The sequence below is a fragment of the Brienomyrus brachyistius genome, unplaced genomic scaffold, assembly GCF_023856365.1.
Source record: "Brienomyrus brachyistius isolate T26 unplaced genomic scaffold, BBRACH_0.4 scaffold71, whole genome shotgun sequence".
NCBI classification, from domain to species: Eukaryota; Metazoa; Chordata; class Actinopteri; order Osteoglossiformes; family Mormyridae; genus Brienomyrus; species Brienomyrus brachyistius.
Genome location: NW_026042346.1, coordinates 180,336 through 202,116, shown reverse-complemented (window position 1 = coordinate 202,116; position 21,781 = coordinate 180,336). Strand labels below are relative to the sequence as shown.

General features: G+C 51.5%; 1 protein-coding gene and 1 long non-coding RNA gene across 2 annotated transcripts in view; one reads left to right on the top strand and one right to left on the bottom strand.

The window, feature by feature from the left end:
• camkmt (calmodulin-lysine N-methyltransferase) overlaps positions 1-21,781 on the top strand; it is a 62,809-nt gene that overhangs the window by 37,646 nt on the left and 3,382 nt on the right. Inside the window, exons 4-10 of the mRNA XM_049002750.1 lie at positions 4,327-4,387; positions 6,084-6,138; positions 7,512-7,575; positions 9,799-9,865; positions 11,512-11,586; positions 16,656-16,719; positions 18,365-18,496. Coding sequence (XP_048858707.1) covers positions 4,327-4,387; positions 6,084-6,138; positions 7,512-7,575; positions 9,799-9,865; positions 11,512-11,586; positions 16,656-16,719; positions 18,365-18,496 — 518 coding nt within the window. The remainder of the gene's footprint in view (positions 1-4,326; positions 4,388-6,083; positions 6,139-7,511; positions 7,576-9,798; positions 9,866-11,511; positions 11,587-16,655; positions 16,720-18,364; positions 18,497-21,781) is intronic.
• On the bottom strand, positions 18,548-19,040 carry LOC125726412 (uncharacterized). The gene is made up of 3 exons (XR_007388175.1): positions 18,994-19,040; positions 18,683-18,760; positions 18,548-18,630 (listed from the first exon to the last, which is right to left on the bottom strand). It is a non-coding gene; the product is annotated as an uncharacterized LOC125726412 (long non-coding RNA).

Genomic DNA, 21,781 nt, shown 5'->3' with positions numbered 1-21,781 from the left:
GTTGTGAGAGTGAGGATTGTGGTGTAGAAATAAATTACACGACGACTGGACTCAGGGGCTGCCGTACGTGAGTGTGTGTTTTTTGGGAAGTTTGCTTTGTATTTTTTCCAGTTCACCTTTTTGTAATTATTACATTGAGGGGATGTGATGAAAACCTGTAACCTTCAGGGGATAGGATAACCTCAGCTTTATAAAAATCTGCGAATGCAATCAAAAAAACTAAAATAGCCTTGTAAGGTTAGGGCTGGGTAGGGGTTAAGGTTGTCATAGTTGGGATTAGGGCTATGGCCATAGAAATGAATGGAGAGTCCCTACAAGATTATGAATATGTGGACGGTGCGCGTGTGTATGATGGTGTCATTCTCTGGAGGTCGGCATGGCTCGGTATCTGGACCCAGTCCTGAGCCTGCTTAAGGAGACAGGACAGGCTGTGCCGAATACAGCATGACTGGGCAGCCCACGACAGTTAAGCAGTGCCTTTCAGCTGTATCGCTGAAGTCTGCTGCGTGGGATGGGTGTGTCTGGCTAGAACTTGCCCGTCGTCCCCATGGGATGTGCTCTCCATTCTGACCCATCAAATTGGAACGGGGATTGGGGTGAACCTTGTTACCATGGACCCCGCTGAATGTGTCATATGGCAATAACCAGGCATCCCTGAGCGGGAAACGCCGCACGTTTTTAACCGGCAATGTCACCGTGGCGAGACGAGCAAAGTGCATGTAAATCCCAGCCTACTTTTAAGGCATATTGCAGGGTTTGCAAACAGCGGCATGCAACGACTCGCAACGCTGGCATGACAATCCTGGCGCAATTCGTACACGCCCACTGCCACACCGTCAGCTGACCTCGTGCCTGACCCCCTAGGCCCCCGCCTCCAAGGGCGCACTCTCTGCTTTAGTGGGGGGTGGGGGCAGCAGCATGTTGCTATGGAAATAAGACCTGTAGCAGCAGTCTCTTTACAGTCAGTGATACTTTAACACAGCAGTTACACCTAGAGTGCTCAGCACTCAGCAGTCTGCCATGCTGCCGGTGCTGGTATGCCGCGATTCTGCCCACCGGCGAACACCAGATTAACCGGCGTGCTCAGCCCCGATTCGCTGCTCCCCTCGCTTTGTCCTGTCACTTCCGTCTCATCCTGCTTTTTTTCCCTCTTTTTTTGGGGGGGGTGGGGTGGTTGTTAACCTGTCACTTTCCTAAGTTCCCCGCCATAATTACTGGCACAAATGAACCTCATTAACTATCCGCTGAGGCGATGACAATGGCTGCGGGCTGATGCGGATAGGGGAGCCATTTTGTTTAAAACGAGAGAGCGGGTGGTGCTTTCCGTCGCAGTCCCCCCTTCCTCCTCTCCCCACCGAAAACCCTAAAAAAAAAAAAAAAAAAAAAACGCCATTCGTCCATTCCCTGGCCCCCACACCCCCTTCTCTCTTTGCCTTCCTTAATTGTTTATATACATTAACATTCCCCAAATAGACAGAATCCAGGTGACAGCCCTGTAATTTGGGCGCCTGCCAGAAGTGCGCTAAGCAATTTGAGCTCTGCCTGAGCCATAATCTTGGGTTGTCAAAGGCAAACCCATTCTCCCTATGCTAATCAATCAATGAGTCCTGCACCCGCTCATCTGCGAGGCATAGCGTCTCCCGCCGAGCTCTGATATGTCTATTAGCCCCCCCGTCATCATCCGGCTGCGCCCCCCCCCCCCCAACAGCGTGATGAGATTCCTCAGACCTGGCGTTTGAAGGCTGATAAGTAAGCTATCAGGGCTGCGGATAAATAGCAGTGTAAAGATTTCAGCGCGGTCCCTGAGAGCCGGGGACAATGCGGGGCCGACCGGCACAGATAGCCCCCCTGATTATCCCCCCCCCCCCAGCCCCTAATCCAAAAAGTTGTTTACCAAGGGAGACGGGGCCCTTATCTCTGGCTCGCACGCTATTTATTTTTTAGGGGACGCACTTCCTGCGCCATGGCCGCCCCAGCGCGTGTTGGGTTTTTCTCGCCAGGGGGTATCGCTTGGTGGGTGGGGTGTTTTTTTTTTTTGTTTTTGGGGGGGGGATGGGGTGGAATTAAGTGTGGGGGAGGGGAGGGTGGTGCCTGTGGTTGGGGCTTGCCAAATCGTGTTTATTTATTAATTAGAATTAATTCATTGAATAGGGTTGAATTGTAGTTTCTTCTTTCTGGGGGGGTGGGGTGGTCATTTTTAGCCCTACTGGCTCCTTGACTCAGTCATGTCTGGGGGGGCTGAAGCTAGGTCAGTTCTGGTTACCAATACTGACCTGCTCATGCCAACCCGGTCAGGTCAGACCCTGGCCTGCAGGGCAGCCCTCCTGCTCTGACGTGGGCTGTATTTTCACTGCCCCCCCCCCGGTAATCCTTCACGGGGCTACGTGGGAAGACGGAGGCACCGACTTCCAGTTGATCATCTCGAAATACACTCTTATCCCTTATCGGATCTGCAGTGGAGGAGGCTTAAGGATTATCGTGGAGATGGTGTGGAGACGGCTCACCGCCAAGGAAGCGGCCAGCCAGCCTCTTGCCGCGCATGTCCGCTGGCTCAGATCGCGGTGTGATAAGTCCGGCAGTTAGGGAGTCCGTTAGCCTGGGGGGTGGGGGGTAGTTAACGTCACTAAAGGATGGACACGGAAGCGGCCATGCCAGGTGGGAGGGCAGGCTAGTGGCTCCTCGGCACAATGGAACGCGGCTGAAACTGGGCGCCGCCAAAACGACCCCCATGACCTCCGGAAAATACGGCTTGTGGCTAATCCGCAGCGAGAAACTGACGGTCGATAATCAGGTGAGCGAGGGCAGGGTGAGGCTCCTTAATTCTGTTTCCTGGGATGCAGTAAGTGGGGAGTCTCCACGATGGCGTGTGACTCTCGGGAGTCGCGATCCTTGCAGCATGTAAGGTAATACCACCCCCCGAAAAGCAACCGGCAGCTTCCTACTCGGCCGCATTCTGATGTTCCTTAACCACTACGCCACCTGCTGTCCTCTACTGGCACGGAACACAAATCTCCCTTTGCAGTTAGTCGCCTAGCCACAGGGTGCCGTGTGGAGCATGTGCTCCTCTGCCGCTGTGACAGAATTCCTCATTGGGCTTTAATTCAGCTTCCGGCGCCTTAATTCCCCAAACAAAGCCCCGCTGGATTAAAACGTGCTGGAACGGGGCACCAGATCTTCCGCCTTTCCTCATCTGCTAATTGAAGGTGAGAAACGAATTATATTATCCGGCCAAAGGAAACAGTCTGGATTTTGCTCTCCCCCCCCCCCCAACAATTGATCCTCTAATTTCCTGGAGTGCCTTCCCATGTACCCCCCCCCCAACACCAGGTCATTTGAGCCTTCCACCTACAGCTAGGCTGTTACGGTTATTGCGATTGGCCAAGCAGGATTATCCATGCTGTCCGGTATGCTTTGTTACCATGACGGCATGCCAGGCCACCATGGTACCGGAAGAACGGCACCTTTCCTGCTATCGGACATCCCCCCACCACCATCCTCCCTTCAGCATGGGGGGGGTCACGCTGTACTGCTGGATGGAAGTCTGCTCTTACTTTTTAATGAGACAGGAATATTTTGACATTTCATCAATAAGAATGATTAAATTCTTTTTGCCTGACTTAATCCGAAGACGCCGGGGCCAGCCAGCAGGGACCCTGGGCCCCGGCGGGATCGGGGGGCCGTGCATGGCGCGCTCTAAGCCGCTTATTTTATTGACCGTGCCCGCCTCCTTGCCTCCGTCGTCCCTGGCGCAGAGAGGGTGAAAAGGCGTGCGGTATAGGGGCTGCGGGGACCCTCACGCAGTGGTGTCCCACTGAGGCGGTTGCACTGCTACACCAGGCAGCCACAAACACGCACACACACACCCGCAAACACGCACACACAAACACACACAGCTAAGCTTCCCCCATCAAAGCCGTCACCGTGGCGATGCCCGTTTGAAAGTGGCGTTTATTCCGGTGCCAGGACGTGGCGCAGGAAACAATGGCAGTACCGCGGCACTTTCTGACTCGACAGGAGGAGAGGGGCTGACGGCGAGCGATAAGGCGCCCAGCCTGCCGCGCTCCATAATCGCTCCCTGGGACCATGAGCGCGTGCTGCAGATATGCCAGCTTCAAGCACCGTGCCTCTGTCGCCCATCAGCATGATGAGAAGGCAGCCACCATGTCAGTCCTGCATGGACCACGCCCAGTAAAGCCTGTCACCCAGACTACAGTCATGTTTCTCTCCAGTCCGCTTTGATGACATCTATGAGACCCGAGTGTCACTTTGCCTGTTACGGTCACACATTTTCCACCTCTCAGTCTCACTGTCTGACCCCCCACGCAGGTGTTTGGCCTTCAGAGGAAGTGATGGCGTACTACAGTCTGAAAAACCGGCACATGTTCAGGTAAGCAGGCTCCAGACTGGAGATGTGACAGTCTGTCCACGGTCAGGTGACACACACACAGGTTTGTAAATGCATTATTGTGGGGACTCTCCATTCAACCAAGACCATCACGGTCTTAACCCCAACCCAGCCCCAACCTTAACCATAAGTAACCAAACAAAATTCGAGACTTTTGGAGTTTTTACTTTTTTAATTGCATTCACAGATCTTTGTGGGGACCAGAAAGTAATCCCCACAATATCAAAATCACAGGTTTTCATTACATTGTGGGGGACATTTGGGCCCCACAATGTAGTATAATCCCAATTCTCACACACACACGTACCCTCTCGTAATAAACCTCCTTCCTCCTTCCAGACACATCCAGGTATTTGATTTCCACCTGAGTCACTGCGTGTCTCTTTCAGTTCCAGTTCTTCCTTCATTTGGTCATGTGAGAGGCAGGGCGGAGCTTAAAAGGAACAGTGGGGGTCAGAGGGTGGATGGGGGGGGACGGTATTGATCCGCGTGATGCCGAAGGTCTGGAAGAGGCCTCTGAAGCAGGCCTGGACCTGGAGGTCCAAGCCGTCGCAGGTGGGGTGGATGGGTGGGCGGAACTTACGCGTTTCCGTCTGGCATCCTGACGGACTTGTTACCAGCAGCTCGGGATGAAGCAGGAGGAGATAATAAGAGGAAAGGAGCCCATTGAGAGAAGAGCTGCGTGCCTTCGAGCCGCTCGCTGAAGTTCCCTCCTTTTCTTCGCCGCCGCTGACTGTACAGCCAAATAGCTACCTGTCACTGGCCCTTTGTCCTACGTGATGCTTACACGAGTAGCTTTGTGCCCATTAATTTTTAATTGCGCTTTTTTTCCCCAACAATTGCCAGTCTCATTGTGGATTTAGTTCTTCACTCAGTTGTTAGAAGGTTACATATCAAAAGGGGGACGTGAAGAAAGAGGCTCGGAATCGCTAATCACTGAGACGGAAAGATGGAGGTACTGGGGGGGGCTGACAGACAGCCTCAGACGAGTCCTCTATTATGGTCGGGTCTCCACAGTAACCGGAGGACGGCTGAAGACCTGCCAGCAGGAGTCTCGCTGTTCCCAGCGGCTCGCTCTGCCCTCAGCTCCTGTCATCCGCCCGAATGTCACCCCTCTGCCGGCCCTCCTGTCTCACACGGTCCTGCCCCCCCCCCCCCCCCCCCCCCCCAATGAGGGAAAGATGTGCGTTATTCTGGAAAAAAAAGGGCAGGAAGATTAGATGTCCAGTTATGATCCAACACCCATCTGCCTCCTGACCCTCAGACACACCCACATCCGTGTCTTTGTGGGCATGTGCTGGGGCTGATTGTTTAAAAAATCTTTACCTATAATGTCAATCGCCATCATGCCCCCCCCCCCCCCCAGTGGAGGGTGGGTTTGAGGGGGAGGGGCTGAGGACAGTGCTGCTTGTGTCTCCAAAGCCACTTTACTCCCACAAAGTCAGAGCTGTTGGGAGAGAGAGCGGAAGCGGAAATCGATGGCTTTGCTGGAATAACATTAAAGTCAATGCTCTCCCCACCGGGATGGCGTATCGCCACTTAATTAAAGTGTTTTTTTTTTTAATGCCGGACCAACTAGATGCCATTTCCTGTTGCTTGGATCATGGGGCCCTTCTGGGTTTGGTGCCATTCCTGTTTTTCTCCCTCACGCCCCGTGGTCATGCCCCTTTCGTTTCAGGGGTGCCTCTGTGTGCGAGCTGGGAGGAGGCATGACCTGTCTCGCTGGCCTCATGGTAAGTCCCCCACCCACTGCCCCCTTCCCCCCATCCATATATTTTTTATTTAAGTCTCTTTTTCAGAGTAGTGCTAACATGCTAATTTAGCAACGATGTACAATGATGTGATTGGTGGGGGGTGGGGGTGTTCCCTTGAGCTGGGTTCAGCCAGTGACAGGCTCAGAGTGGAGGGGATTGAGGGTGGGGGGGGTGATTGTTCGCCGTGGAGGTCTTAAGAGCCCCTCCGGATCGACAGGCTTTCACGCGGCATCGATCTGCTCTGTGTCTTTAGAAGACCAGATGCTCTTTATCTCCTTGGAGTCGATATGCCGTGTTGAGACATTCCGGGGACCCCGTTTTCCGAGCCCCCTCCACCTGCCCTTCCCCTCCTCATGCACACACGCCTCCAGCCAGGAAGGAGAGGCAGTCTGCATCGACTCGCAGCCGTTTGCGTCCTCGAAACGCGCCATACACTTTGATAACGCAGTCCTCTGCAGTCCACATGTGGTCACATGCTTCTGACTCCGATAAACATATCTGATTAGTCATGTAGCTTTTGAGAGGGGGTAGTCGTCCAGAAGATTTTTAGTGTTTTCTTTTGCTAGATGAGGCACTGGACAGTGGGGGAGGGTGGTATCCACAGGCATGGCTGGGCCACAGGTGCTGGTCCAGTTGCCGCAGTGGTATAGTGGATGCATCAGTGTAGCACAGAGCTGACCCAGACAGAAATGCATGATGGGTAGAGGGACTGTATGGTTGCTTCCTGGGCCGTGCTGTCAAGAGAACAGGGTGCCCCCGACAGATGATGTCCAGAGAGCAGCACATGAGCAAACGGCTTACACAAGTTCAGTCATATACAACAAAAAAAATTTCAAAATTCCACCCCCCCTCACTCACTTTTGGGGGGGCTCACAGCACCGAGTGGACGGCTCCCTCTGTCTGCGCCACAAAGTTATATGAAGGGCATCAGGCAGGCAGGCAGGCAGAGCGAGCAGCGCGTTGGAGTGACAGGCGCGTGTGATGGCTCAGCCTGATAAACACAGGCCCACAAATGAAACGACCTTCTGCTGGTCATCATCCCCTGTCACAATGCAATTACTGAACAGAATGATAGCAAGATAGAGGCTCCTCGCAAATGCGATGATAAAAGTATTGACTGATTTGATTGAATGATTAAAATAATGCAGACATAAAATGAAAAAGGAGGTGGGGGCAGCCTGAAAAGGTGGGGAGGACAGACCGGGGGAGACTGGGCTTTGCCGGAGCCCGAGACTGTGCATGTGGGGGGGGGGGGGCAGGTCCAGGGCCAGGAGGAACTCATCTAAGGGGTGGGGATGCGTTTTCTGTTTTATCAGCCTAACCGATTATCCCATCACTATCCCCCACCCCAGATCGCCGTTTCTGCTGACGTGAAAGAAGTCCTCTTATCAGATGGTAACGAGAAGGCCGTCCACAGTACCCTGCCTCTCTGTTCAGTGTGGGGGGGGGAGTACATGTGCATGCGCAAGTTCGAGGGGAGCAGGGGGGCAGGTACCTGAAGGGGACACGTGCGTTCCTCTTCCAGATCTCCTTTATGCATGGCTTGGTCCCACAGTTGTCGTCATATTCCAGCTGCCAGGTGTTTGGGGGGGGGGGGGGGCTTTGAAGTGTTTTATCTTTTCTGTTTATGCACTGATGCTTCTCCTGGAGGCCCAGGTCTCAGGAGAAACCAGCTTACCGTCAGCACTGTGACAGTATGGCGCCCCCTAAAGCTAGGTACAGATATAGCTGCTTTTGTGGGGACTCACATTAGTTCCCAGTTTACTGCATTCCAGTCCCTAAGCAGAGGCACCCAGGATGTCTATTATATATGATCTGTTACGTAGCCCTTCCCAACATAGTTTCCCCAGAGCCTTTACCTGAAACATCACTCCCCTATTCTTCCTAATCTCATACCCTACCTGAAACTACACTTCCTTATTCTTCCTAATCTCAGACCCTACCTGAAACTACACTTCCTTATTCTTCCTAATCTTACACCCTACCTGAAACTACACTTCCTTATTCTTCCTAATCTCAGACCCTACCTGAAACTACACTTCCTTATTCTTCCTAATCTTACACCCTACCTGAATCATCACTACTTATTCCTCCTAATCTCACACTCTACCTGAAACATCACTCCCTTATTCTTCCTAATCTCAGACCCTACCTGAAACTACACTTCCTTATTCTTCCTAATCTCAGACTCTACCTGAAGTATCACTCCCTTATTCCCCCTAATCTTACACCCTACCTGAATCATCACTACTTTTTCCTCCTAATCTCACACTGTGCCTGAAATATCACTCCCCTATTCCTCCTAATTTCACACCACACCCGAATCATCACTACTTATTCCTCCTAATCTCACACTCTACCTGAAATATCACTCCCTTATTCTTCCTAATCTCATACCCTACCTGAATCATCACTCCCATATTCCTCCTAATCTCACACTACCTGAAATATCACTCCCTTATTTCTTTCAAACACAGACCCTACCTGTCTAATCCAGTCCTTCGTAAGGCCCTTCTAATTTTGACTTGCCCTACGAAGCTCTCCGGTCCTCTCTTCTTGCATACAGTGTACTCTTTCTCTTTCTTTGTACTTAATTATACTAAACTAGATTTACTAATTGTATCGATATTTAAAAAAGCCATAATAAGCACAAAAGGTGGAATAACCGAGATCATCTCATGAATTGAGTATACATAAGTATACATATGTTTTCTTCTGCCTTGTTAATGCCACGGAAGCGTGTGTCTAAATCTCCAGGTCTGATGAGCTGACCTTTCCCTTCCAACCGAGAATCAATGGGAATGTCCACATTAAGTCTGATTGATGGACGTCACTTCACCATCTCCAGGGTGAACCTGGAAGGGAGAGTATCTCTAGCTCGGAACACTCCGTCACACGTGTCACACACCCTGTCCGACAAAGGGGAACACTGACATTTCGATGCGACCCGGTGACCTCTAGTCCACGAAGGACGTCAGGGTTGTCATTTTCCCCCGAGCCGCCATCTAGTGGGGGCACGTGCGTATGTCTGGGAACGTGCGTCATTTAACTCACCGTGTCGTGGCTGCGTCTCTGACTACATGAGCTGCCACTGTATCCAGGGCAACACGCTTTTCTGGGGGACGGCAAAGCCTCTGCCCGGCCTTTGATCTGGGGATTGAGTCCATAGATCCAACAAGTTCCGCTCGTCGCCCAGCCTAGATTGGATTTGCTAAGGGTCTTTTCTGGGTGAGGAACCCTAATTAAATTACCCTAAAAGTGGCAAGTAGTCTTATTAATCGCAGAGGTGACATCAATCCCGTGGTGTTCCATTATCGGGACCCTCTCTCAAGCATGGGCATCGGGTTAAAAGGTTTCATATTGATCGCATCTTTGAGATGCCTCGCTTGACTTGATCCAGTCCCTTTCCTCAATAATCTGTGGATTACGTTCGAAGGTGTCTGAGATTATGAGCCGGTCCCCTTTCAGTTCGTGACAAATTCGGCCTCATTTGTGGCACAGGAGCAGCCGCCGAGTTCAGGATCCAGCCCGGACTGAGTCTCGGTACTTCCTGTCGTCCCGACCCGTGAAGTGTGTGTGCCTGTATCGTTCTGCGTGTCTTTGCTCTGCCACTCCACTTTGCCTTAACCACATCTCCAGATGTCCGTACCGTCATTGAGAGGAACCGGCGAGCTGGCATCTTCAGAGCAGCCTCCGTCTCCAGCTGGTGAGTGCCTGTTATTACATCACTTCCTGTCAGGCTTTCGCCACCTTCTTCTTTTGCTCTTACTATAAACAGCTGTGAATAAGTAATAAGGAGTCTTAACAAACTCCTGCTTTCAGGATGGATCCATCTCTCCACCTTCTAACTGCTTAGCTTGATCAGGGTTGAAGGGGGACCTGGAGCCAATCCCAGACAGCACAGGGTACCTTGGCTGGATACCAGTGCCACACACACATACACACACACAGTCCTAGCCGCATGCCTTTGAACTGCAGAAGGAACCTCAGAGAAAACCTGCAAACTCCTCATATAGTGATAGGACTTAAATCTCCGGTGCAGCCTTACAGGACAGAGCTCAAGTTTCTTTCGTGCCTTTTGGCTTCATAATAATTGCGATTTGCTTAATATTGGGTTGGGGTCTATCACGTTCCTGGCTCGGGGTCATCAACTGGGAACAGGAATTATAAGGACTCTGACCCAACGTGCAGGCACAGTGTCAGGGAGGACACCTGGTCGCTACAGCAACCACTCACGGTCCACCACAGCCGATAGGGCGGCTCGATCCGGCGGAAAGCCGTTCCTCGGCAAGCAGCGCCGTTCACACCAAACCCTGCTCACGGGAGGCAGTGAGAAGAGTAATTACCTCAAAAAGTCATTCTGACGCCGAACGATCTAAGTAGCTGTTCCTCCTCCCTGCCGCCCCCCCCCCCCCCCCCCCATCCGCGCCTTCCTTCTCACGTGTTTACACTATGATGATAAATTGAAAAAGTAAACGTATAATTAGGGTAGATTACTTTGATTGTTTTCTTTACAGATTAAGCTTCCTGTCAAAATGTGCCATTTCCAAGGGTGAAGGTCGCGCACGATTGGATGAAGGGAATTTTGTTGCTCAAATCACTGAATAATAGATTCAGGCCCCCTGCTGGGAGAGGAGATTGTGTTTCCACCAGACATCATTTTTGTTTACTGAGTGTTAATAATGACTAATTAATAATCAGATTTGGCTGTCTGGAATATGGCGTCTTTTAACAATGAAAAGTCGGGTGTTTAACTGATTTCAAGCCTGCTACGGTCTGGGAGAGGCCGAGGATTGGGGCGTGTTCACCTGCCACATTTCTGCCTGCTACTCGCCAGCGCCCCCTGCTGCGGTGGTGGTGGCGGCGGGTGTCCGCCATGTCGCCATTTAGTGGCACCGTGCGGTTCGGACCGTGACAGTGTGTCCTAAATGTTTGACTTAGCATCAGCTAAGGGCCAAGTCGTGATTCACGTAAGGATCGACAGAAAGTTTCGCGAAAGGTCCTCCTCTACAGGCCAAAGGGACGTCTGTTCCCTGCCGGTTGTCTGAGGTCAAGGCCTCTCTGTAGAAAGTTTGCAGTGCATGATAGGGGCCCACACTGACCTCAAACTGACCTGTTACATTCGAGCACGTCAAATGGTGTCAGGACTTTCCATCATTATCAAATGACTTTCCATCATTATCTCCTCATCCATGGTTTGCCCGTTTTGGATGGCAGAGAGTAGCTGAGATGGGGGAACTGGGGGGACAGGATGCACATGGGGGGCGGGGGGTGTTTGGCACTGCTGTGACAGAGGGAGAGAAGGGAGAACACAAGAAGAGAAGTGTGTCTGATTGTCTCTCCCCCCTGCAGTGTCGTGAGATGGGACAGTGAGGCGGACGTCTCCACTCTGGAAGGACACTTCGACATTGTGCTGTGTGCCGACTGGTGGGTGAACCCCTCACTCCACCCGGTCTCCCCCAGACTCATGACCTGCCCAGTGCCCCCCCACAGCCCCCGCACATTAATATTCCCCGGCATGTGACATTTATCAGATAGGCTCCCTCCGACAGTAAGTTCCACCACGTTATTTCCCCCAGGCTGGCTCCGAGGAGCATTTCCATTTTTCTGAAATTGCCTCTTTTTTCATGCTTGGCGTCCCAGCAAATGGATGACTTAGGCAAATTGCAAATAATTATGGCTCAGTGAGGAGACAGAGGGAGACCGCAGAGAAAAGCAAGTGTAGCAACACAAACATCTCAATTAGCCGGCTCCTTAACATAGATCTCACTACTGATCAAGCAGCCCGGCCTTTTTTTTTAAAGCCCCCCCATGGTCCTCCTATTTTTCTGCCCTCCCCGCCCCCCCGGGTTGTATTTCTCTTAATGTCTGCGTGATTGGTTTCTGTTCCCTCTGTCCATTTGGCGCCTGGTTGGGTGTCTCCCTGAAGTGAACATTATTTCCCCTTTTCCTCACTTATCTCAAACGACAGCCGATTTCAACTGCTCCTGATTAAAAGATAGGGTGTGGGGAGTTCTGGGTGTGTGTGTTTGTTGGGGGGGGGGGCATGCATCGCCCTCCGTCTCTGTGTCTTTAGAGGACAAAGAGTGCGTGTCACTCCGGGTATTGGCACAGTGTGTCTGCTAGTGACTGACTGAATGCAGTGAGGATGGTGATTGGGGGTTGCCGTGGTACCAGTCAAAGCACATCAGGGGTGTTCCAGTGTCCTGAATTGCCAGGGCAGTTGGTCTGGAGCTCTTTGTTCTTCTGTGCTCTGTATTCAAGTTCCACGTTCTGTGTTTGGGTTCCAGGTTTGGGTTCTGTGTTCCATGTTTGATTCCTGTGTTCCTAGTTTGAATTCCATTTTCAAGTTCTGTGTTCCATATTTGAGTTCTGTGTATCATATTTTAGTTCCGTGTTAGTGATTAATTTTACTGTGTCTTATTCAAGTTCCATCATCCATGTTCCAGGTCTGGGCTCCATTTTTGAGTTCCCGACGCAGTCGCTGGGCAGACTTCATGCAGGTGTTTGTGAAAAATGCAGGAATCAGAACAGGAATTACATTTCTGCAACAGATTTATAACATGTTGACTAGCTGAGGAAAGAAAAAGTTTCATTTCATCTTCAACAAAAGGACATTTTAAACGGTGGTTTTAACACAGATATCAAACAAGCCGGCTATGAGGAGATTGTAAAGTGAATGTTTGGTGGATGAACCTGAAGTCTTCAGACATGTAGCAGTTTGGAGTGTCCTTGCAAAGTGCAAAGACACGATTGACATGGCGCTGCTGCCCCCTTTCCCCCCGCCAACGTCAGCCTTCCTCCTTCATCTCTGGTGTGCCGGCGTAATTGCTGCCCGGGAGAGCGATCGCACCACGATTAGCCAGCCGCCACACAACTGATCGGCGCTAAGAAAAGGTCAATAGGCACACTCCCCGCTGTAATTACAGCCTATCAAGCGGCCAGCAGGGCCCAAGCTGCGGGGCCCTTCACTGCACGTCACAGGTAAGGGGGCGCTAGGCGGCCAGCAGGGCCTCAGCTGCAGGGCCCTTCACTGTATTTCACAGGTAAGGGGGTGTCAGGCGGCCAGCAGGGCCCCAGTTGCAGGGCCCTTCACTGCACGTCACAGGTAAGGGGGTGTCAGGCGGCCAGAGGGTCGGGCAGAGTGAGGGGGCATAGAGAGAGAGAGAGATCGGGAGAAGCAGAGGCAATTAAGCACTGAAAGAGGAGGAGGACAGAGTGGGAGCAATGCTTAGATACCAAGAGGAAGAGGAAGTCCTTAGATCAATATCAAAACAAGGATGAGAGGCCACGTAGTAAACACTCAGTCAGCTGGGGTCATGCTCCTCAGGCTGCAAGTGACACAGACATTTTAGACACCCGCACCTCTGTAATTCATGTAACAACCTTAGGGGTGTAATGGAGGGTGGCAAATATGCAGGGATGGATTGTAATAAACTTTAAGGTGGTAGAGCTGGGGCCACTCTGTGAGATTGGCTCACACTAGACAACATAATGAATTATAGAGGCACTTGGGGCAGGCGTCCTTACTGTGTTAAGGGTCTGGTTTTCTGAATGGGGTGGACATTTTAGCTCCACCTTCATGAAGGTTTTATTTACACAAAAATGTTCTGAGGGCAGAATGAGAAATGATTGGTTCAGAGAGATAACCAATCACATTGCAGAGGAGGTGGGTCCAAGACATCTGATTTTTTTTTGTCCTGCCCTCAGAAAGTTCTTGTGTAAGTAAAACTCCCATGAGCCATTCCTGCCCCCATCAGGTTTTTGTTGGTTAGAAATCCTATCCATGAGCACCCTCTCTGCCCCTTTGTGCACCCAGTTTCCTGTCTGTATGTTTGACTTTGAGCAACACCCAGCCACATGTTGCCAGGGCACCCTGGGTGCCAGGTGGCAGCGGCGGGTTTGGCTGCGTTTACATCCCCCCGCCCCTCCCATGTTGCCGTCCTTGCCCACGGTGCACCGCTCAGGCTGGCATTCAGGCTGCGAGCATTGTGCTAACCCGTCTGCCGGGCTCAGCCTAGCCAAAGCCTTTCCACGTATGGGCACAGAGATAAAGCGCTTTGTGTGTGGAGGGCTGACCGGCCGGCCGAGGGATCCGTGCATCTCGCCGTTCAAAAGCGGCCCGTGTTCTGTCACCGTTCATGTCAGGCGGCATTCCGGTCCCTGCCAGCTCTTGACCTGGCAGTACCACAGCTCGAACAACACCAGTGATCGCCATGGTTCCACCCTTTTACAGCCTGCCCACTTACATGCCACTCTGTCTAACCCTGATCTTCCTGTCATTTTTAGAAATCATTTTCATTTGCCCGAAAGCTTCACATCCATGGTGGAGTTTGGGATTAATGTAATATGTAATAAACAACAAAAAAAACACCCGTACACAAGGAGGATGGGGAATAACGCAAACAGGTATTATTTCCTAATGATCGATAACATCAATTGGCCAATTAGAATAAGAGGCTGAGCAGCACCATATGACTTACAGCTGAGTCATTTGTTACAGTCCATGCCTTTGGCAGTGTGCCTCCACACGGAAACAGTTACTTGAGGTTTCACCACACGATTTAGGGCAACGGCAGCCGAATGCGACTGGATTAAGTGTGGAAGTCAGGTCGTCAGATTTAAAGTGCTCTGTAGCTTAAGGGATGGTCGCATTTGGATGACCCCAGGACCAGGTTGAGATGGGGGGGGTGGGTGAAGCCCTCACAAGTAAATTAGAGTCAGTGTTGCTCTCGGACAAATCCGGGACTGACCGGAGTCAACTCCAGCCCCCCTCACCAAAATCTCCTCTTTGTGGTATTGAGAGTTTTTGGGGTGCCTGGGGATCTAATGGGAGTTGATGTCATCAACATATAACAAGCAAACCTTCTGGCAGAATGTAAGGGGGGGGGGCAGATGGAACTGTGGGGAGTGCTTATCTCACTTAGGGAAAGGAACCAGCCAACTGGTGGAGGCCCTGCCCCACCCCCACCCCAATCCAACCTTCATTGTTCCCTGTTGACCTTTCCCTCCCAAAACAGGAGGGCGCAAGTTCACTACATAATGAAACTGATTAAAGGTCAAGGGTCATGACCCTGACACGTGTAACAGGGGTCACTGCTAAATTTATCACTCACATATTCCTGTCCTCTATACCAGCGTCGACGCACTAGCCTGCATGTGTATCTGAAAAAGTGCTTGGATTTAAATCGATTTTTAAATGGGTTTTTTCTGTTTCTAGAAAAATCGGACAATTCTTTGAATCACAGTTGGCACAGATAGGGTTACATAAACTATGTTGGTGGCAGTGTGAGGCGTCTGGTAGACCTTTGGGCCACACCCATCACCTGCAGCAGTATGATGGATAAAGTTCTTCGCATCAGTAAGAGACCCCTGGTGTACTTGGAGTTGAGTGTGTGGCTGAGTGCTCAACTGGCATCTGCCGTCTGATTGATCACTGAGGTCACATGGGTCAGGAGCTCCGCCTACCTTGGCTTGCATTAAGAATACCTGTACACATGACCCGGGGGAGTAGGAGATGTGCTACCCGGGGCTGCCCCATGTGCGCACGTCCTCGGCCGGGCAGATTTGTCAACAGAAGGTCATTGAGCTACGTAACTGGAACCCCCCCCCACCTCCCATCCTCACCCCCCCTCCGGATTTGGATTATGCAGATCCTGGGTCTGGGGAAGCTCGTATTGTTGCATTTAATAAAATTACTTGCAAACTAATTTATTATATTATTGGAATATTAACGCAGCGTGGCGCAAGGCAGCGGCGGTACTAATCTGCGTGACGCCCACAGGGCCCCTGCCGCAGAGGGCACTCGGCAAATTAAGCGGGAGCCATCGGAGCTTTTTATCTAATCACTAATTCAGAGTGCTGCCCGGGGAGGAGGGGGGGCACACAGAAACTCGTGCAATCAGGTCTGACCCCCCCCCCCGCACAGCGCTTTGCTTGCGTGCCCCCCAGAGGGACACACAGTCAGGTACATACTCCCATGTCGCAAAACACAGTTGCTGAGAGCCCTGGAACTTTTCATTTTGTGCCTCAGGGCCCTCGTGTGGGGGCCACTGGAATGACATGCATTACAACCAAAGTACACAGTGTACGTTTTCAGTGGAATCTTACGGGGGGGGGCTGTGTTATATTTTGCCCAGACGGTCCGGTGACCTTTGACCTTCATCGCTCTCCCACCAGGTTACCACAACATTGCTGCCATTTGTACCCACTGAGTATGTCTGCGCATGCCTGAGCATTTGTGTGTGTGTGAACTCGTGCGGACGATTGCAAGGGGCTGAGAAACAGCGCTAAAAACACTGTGTGATTTGGGGGGTGGGGGGGGGCATGGCAGACGGAGAAAGCATCTTACCCATGCAAATTGTTTTCTCGTGCTTTTGTGGCACTTTTTATTTGTAAACAAAGAAAAATAAATAGCCTGCTGGTTTATCTGGTGCGACTATCATTTGGAATGAATTCTAATCTTCCTCCTCCCTCCCCTCCCCTTCTCGCGGCAGCCTGTTCCTGGACCGGTACAGAGGCAGCCTGGTTGATGCAATAAGGAGATTGCTGCAGCCCAGTGTAAGTACCCGTCCGTCGTCTCGAAAGCTGCGTGCTGGTAGTAATTAGTCTGAGCGCCATGATTGAGACAGTAATGGAATGGAAGGATTAATATCATGTAATACTTTAATACTTATTGTGTGCAACTTGAATTGGGTGTTTTAATCCATCTGATGTCGTCTGGTAATCGCAGAGCGAGGAACTTGTTAAATTTGGCCTCGCGATAAGACTCAAGGCAAAGCAAGTTTCCGAGATGGAGTCAGATTGTTGTTTTATCTCGTGGGTTTTGAAGTGTTTGCTTTAATTTAACCAAAAAAGGTCTTCGTGTTAAGAAAATGGCTGGTCATTGAACACTCCTTCCCCCTTCCATTCGGTGAAGCCTCTCTCTCTTAGTCAACTGGCCACCGATTGGCCAGTCAGATTCTGCTCAGGATTCTGTATCCAACAATGTATTTATATCTTACTCCCCAGCCCCGTTCTTAGGTGGGCAGAACAAACATCTTGTACTGGGACCACATCTTGTTCAAATGGCGTGTGCTGTGAATGGACCTGTCTGCCTCCACTTCTCCTCAGAGTAGGCTGACCAGGCCCCACTGGATTGACAGCGGAAACAATTAAATTCATTGTCTAATTGCCTTAATTCGTTAAAGATGGACATGTAGCCCCTGGGCTGCTCAAATCATGTTGTTAGATGATGATTAGTCTGTATTTGGGGGAAAACAATATAAAATAATTAACTGAAACAGCTGTTGGGTTGGGCATCATCGGAGAGTGTTGTTTTTTTATTTTCTCTGTGTTGTTTGTTGCAAATCTTCCATTTAATTAAAAGACTAATATGATCGAAATATCAAATAATAATATTTAAAGCTGAGAGATTTCAAAGGAAACTTTAAACCTCTGCTTAATCCTCTTAGCGCTTGACAGGTTGGTTTGTAACGTGTGGATGTGTTTCCGGACACAGATTGGATTAAGCAAGTTTTAATCTTTTTGTTTATTATCTAATATAATACCTGGGAAAAGTAAAATAGAGTGCAAAATGAGTCTGGCTACTCTAGGGACCATGACCCCCCAGCCCTACCCCTACACCAGCAGCAAGGGGATACAGAGGGGTAGGCAGCGGCTCCGTGGTCCTCATGCCCACTGGGTTCCTCCATCCACCTCTCTTCTATTGTTCATAGGTCCCCAAGCAAAGAGCATACTTCCCCTTTAAATAGTATCGACGACCCGCATATCGAGGTGGCCTGGACACATACAAAGCCTGACATTCCAGATAAAATGCATGCATCCATGTCAATAAATGGGTGAGAGGTTGCGCCCGGGAATGCACGTGCACCCCCACCCCGAACATCGTGCCCTCACCCCCTTTCTGACTTGAACACCTCAGGCCCCTCCGCAGCCCTCGGAGCACTTCATGAATAAATGACGCCATCATGCATGGAGTGGAGGGAGGGAGATCGATTCTCGTATTGCCGCGGGGGCTTAATCTCATTTCCCGCGTCGAAGCTTGTGTTTTTGGAGGACGCCACGTCATTACCGCCTAAAGCGGAAGCGGAATTTCCACTGGAGGTCCGGGGCAATGAAACGAGCCATTAAAGTCACAGAGAAGTCTTCTCTGGTCCCAGAGTGCCGATCCTCACCCTGCCTTCCGTCTGCCCTCTCCCCCCAGGGCACGGCCCTCGTGTTTGCACCCCTCCGTGGTGGGACCCTGGACGTGTTCTGTGGCCTGGCAGAAGATGCCGGCTTCACCGTGGGCAGATACGAGAAGTACGATGAGCTGGTATGGGACCTTCACCAGAAGGTAGGTGTACCCCACCCCTCCCCACCTGAGTATGGCTGTACACCTGCACACTACACCTGCACTCTACACCTGTACCCTACACCTGCACTCTGCACCTGTACCCTACACCTGCACTCTGCACCTGTACCCTACACCTGCACTCTACACCTGTACCCTACACCTGCACTCTACACCTGTACCCTACACCTGCACTCTGCACCTGTACCCTACACCTGCACTCTGCACCTGTACCCTACACCTGCACTCTGCACCTGTACCCTACACCTGCACACTGCCAAACACACCCTGACCCCAGTGTCCTCCCCACCTAAGTATGGCTGTACACCTGCACTCTACACCTGTACCCTACACCTGCACTCTGCACCTATACCCTACACCTGCACACTGCCAAACACCCCCTGGCCCCAGTGTCCTCTCCACTTGAGTATGGCTGTACACCTGCACACTACACCTGTACCCTGTACCCTACACCTGCACTCTACACCTGTACCCTACACCTGCACTCTGCACCTGTACCCTACACCTGCACTCTGCACCTGTACCCTACACCCTGCACCTGTACCCTACACCTGCACACTGCCAAACACACCCTGGCCCCAGTTCTCTCCTCACCTGGGTTCCCTGGCCCTTCCATCCCCTGGCTCTTCAAGGCCATTGACTTTAAGGGCCACATGCAGGGGCAGCAGTCGGGGGGGGCTGTTTTTCGGGCCCTTGTGAACTAGGGGTGTATCGGTGTGCAAAAATCACGGTTCAGTATGTACCACGCCTTTGAAGTCAAGGTTCAGTCCATTTTCAGTACAGCGGGGGTAATAGAAAAGAAACATAAATAGCTTTTTTTTAAAAAAAAAAAATTAAACTGTCTTTAAAGACAATAAAAATAAAAAGACAATACTCAATACTGCTGCAACCTACTAATAAAAAAGTAAATTTAAAGTAAATAAAAATAAATATTCTCTGCATTTTCTGCATTTTTTCAGTACATGTTTACCAAACCGAAAGACCCGTACTGAAAATTTTCGGTACGAATATGTACCATTACATTCCTGTCGCGAAGTGAGCCGGGCACCATGGCCGGATTCGGGCCGCAGACAGGTGTGCGCTCGCCGGCTCGCTGGTTGCCAGCGGCAACCACAGGTGCAATCAGGCGAGGCCTTCATGTGGAGAGGTGCTTGAGTGGCGCCCGCATTGTCACATTGTCTAATCATTTACACAATTAACTGGTTTCCCGCCAGCGCAATTTTCCCGAATTATTCGCCCCTCGGAGGAAGTGGCAGCTGACGGAAGGGACGTCGGCTAAGTTGGAGGGGCTCTGACCCCCCTTTAATGCCGGACATGGGGGCTTTCTCACCTTGACGCCAACTCTCTCCCATGGGATTGATCCTGCTTTCATGCACTGTACCACTGACTGATCAAGCTCCATCTGGCCCCAGCGGAGAGTAGGAGGTTTCCAGTCGGGTGCAGTCTCTCGGTGGGGAGGTACTGGAAGGCGAGTGGCTCGACGTAACGCCCCCAGTGTGATAAAGAGCAGAATGAATGTGTCGGTGTGTAGCCCTGTGGGGTCGCACCCCCTGCAGACACCCACAGCGCGGGGACCTTTAAAGTCCTTTCTGTCCACCTTCCCCAGGCTTTCAGCTGCGCGCCCAGGGACTCAAAGCCACGACACCGGATACCCGCGGTTCGGCACTCACACTTAGAGACCCTCGTACTGTAAAGTGCCACTTAGAGGCCATTAGCTAGCCAGGTTGGGTTTCGGTCTCCAATTAACAGCCCCTTCGCAGGTGCATCCCCCAGGTGGGGGCCTGGCACACCCCAGGGCTGGGCCGTGGGGCTTTGGCATGGACAGCTTCTCACCGGCCTGGGGTGTGCCGTCGTCGCACAATGATGATGCACTTTGTGGGGGGAAGAAAAGAGGAGTGTCCTTTTGGGGCTAGACAGACCCCCCCCCTCCCACCTCACAGTGGGCGTTCATCCGCTCCCACTGCGCACTTTTCATGGCCCCCACCGCTCTATTGTGTGCCCCCACCATACCTGAAGTCTGGTGGGCTCCTTTTTTCACGTAGGGACCACCTACAGTGCCTCAGTATACAGGAGGATAATGATGTCCTTTGCAGGGGGGGGGGTAGGTGGCAGCTGAGTCAAGTGTCCCTCACCTCCATCTGCTTATGTGAGATTAAACAGAGGTGTGGGGGCTCTGTGTGGTGGGGGGATGTGGGGGGTGGGGTCAGGGTGCTCCTGTAGCCCCTTCCTCATTTAACCCCATGTAATCTCCCTCTCATTAACTCTCGCACATCTCCTCTTTTAAACACGCACACACACCCAGCCTGTCCCCCGGTTCACGCACACGCTCCTGTCATTTCTGATGGGGGATTATGCGGCGCCTCTCAGTTTTCTGTAATTAACGAGCCCTGCCGTCAAACACACTACACTCAAAAGTTGATGAAAAGCTTTTCAAGCTGATTAATTTGTAAATAAAGGTATTTGTCTTGTGGGAACATACTCATGATTTATGTACTTTAGGTTAGGAGCTAATATCTCTGTGGGGGCGTATGGAGAACATGTATATGGATGCACACACATGTTCCTGTGGACCCCCACGTGGTTTCGGAGGGGGGGGGGGGTTGCTTTTGGGAATCTGAGACACAAAACGAACCTGAAGTGGCTTCCGCGCATCCGGCCCAAGTGAGATGATCCTCTTATCTCCCCATGAACACACCGCCCTACGGATTTGCTGAACAGGGCGGCACCAGAGACGGTGAGCATGGGCCCGCTACTCTCTACCAGGTACAGGACGGCCATGGCTCTCACCCTGCTGGCCAGGGAGGTGAATGGCACGTCTCTGTGCTCCGTTGGTCGTACGTGGATTTCTGCCACCATTCTGCCAGTCACCCACGGGAACTGACACATAGCGGGACAGTCAGGGCAGTTAAAATCATGAAGGTCACCGGTTCTAGCCTTGAGATTTAGGAGCCGTAGCTGGGGGGCAGATGATCGGCGTGGCCCTTCGAACGGTCAGTCAGAAATGTGCTTTGTGGAGAAGCTGTGTTGGGGGGGGCGCCGTGGGGTCAGAGGTCACGGAACATGAGCCAGAGAAGGGAATATGACGGGACAGAGCTGGAGCTAATTTCAAGTGGGGGGTGTTTCATTGTTTGTATGTCTGGTGGGTGAAACGACAGGACTGTGGGCAGAAACAGACCCCCCCCCCCCAAACCCACACACACACGCCGCACTGCTCCAACACACGCCTCTGCAGAGGGCCAGCGATTTATTTTTTATTTTTTGTATGTT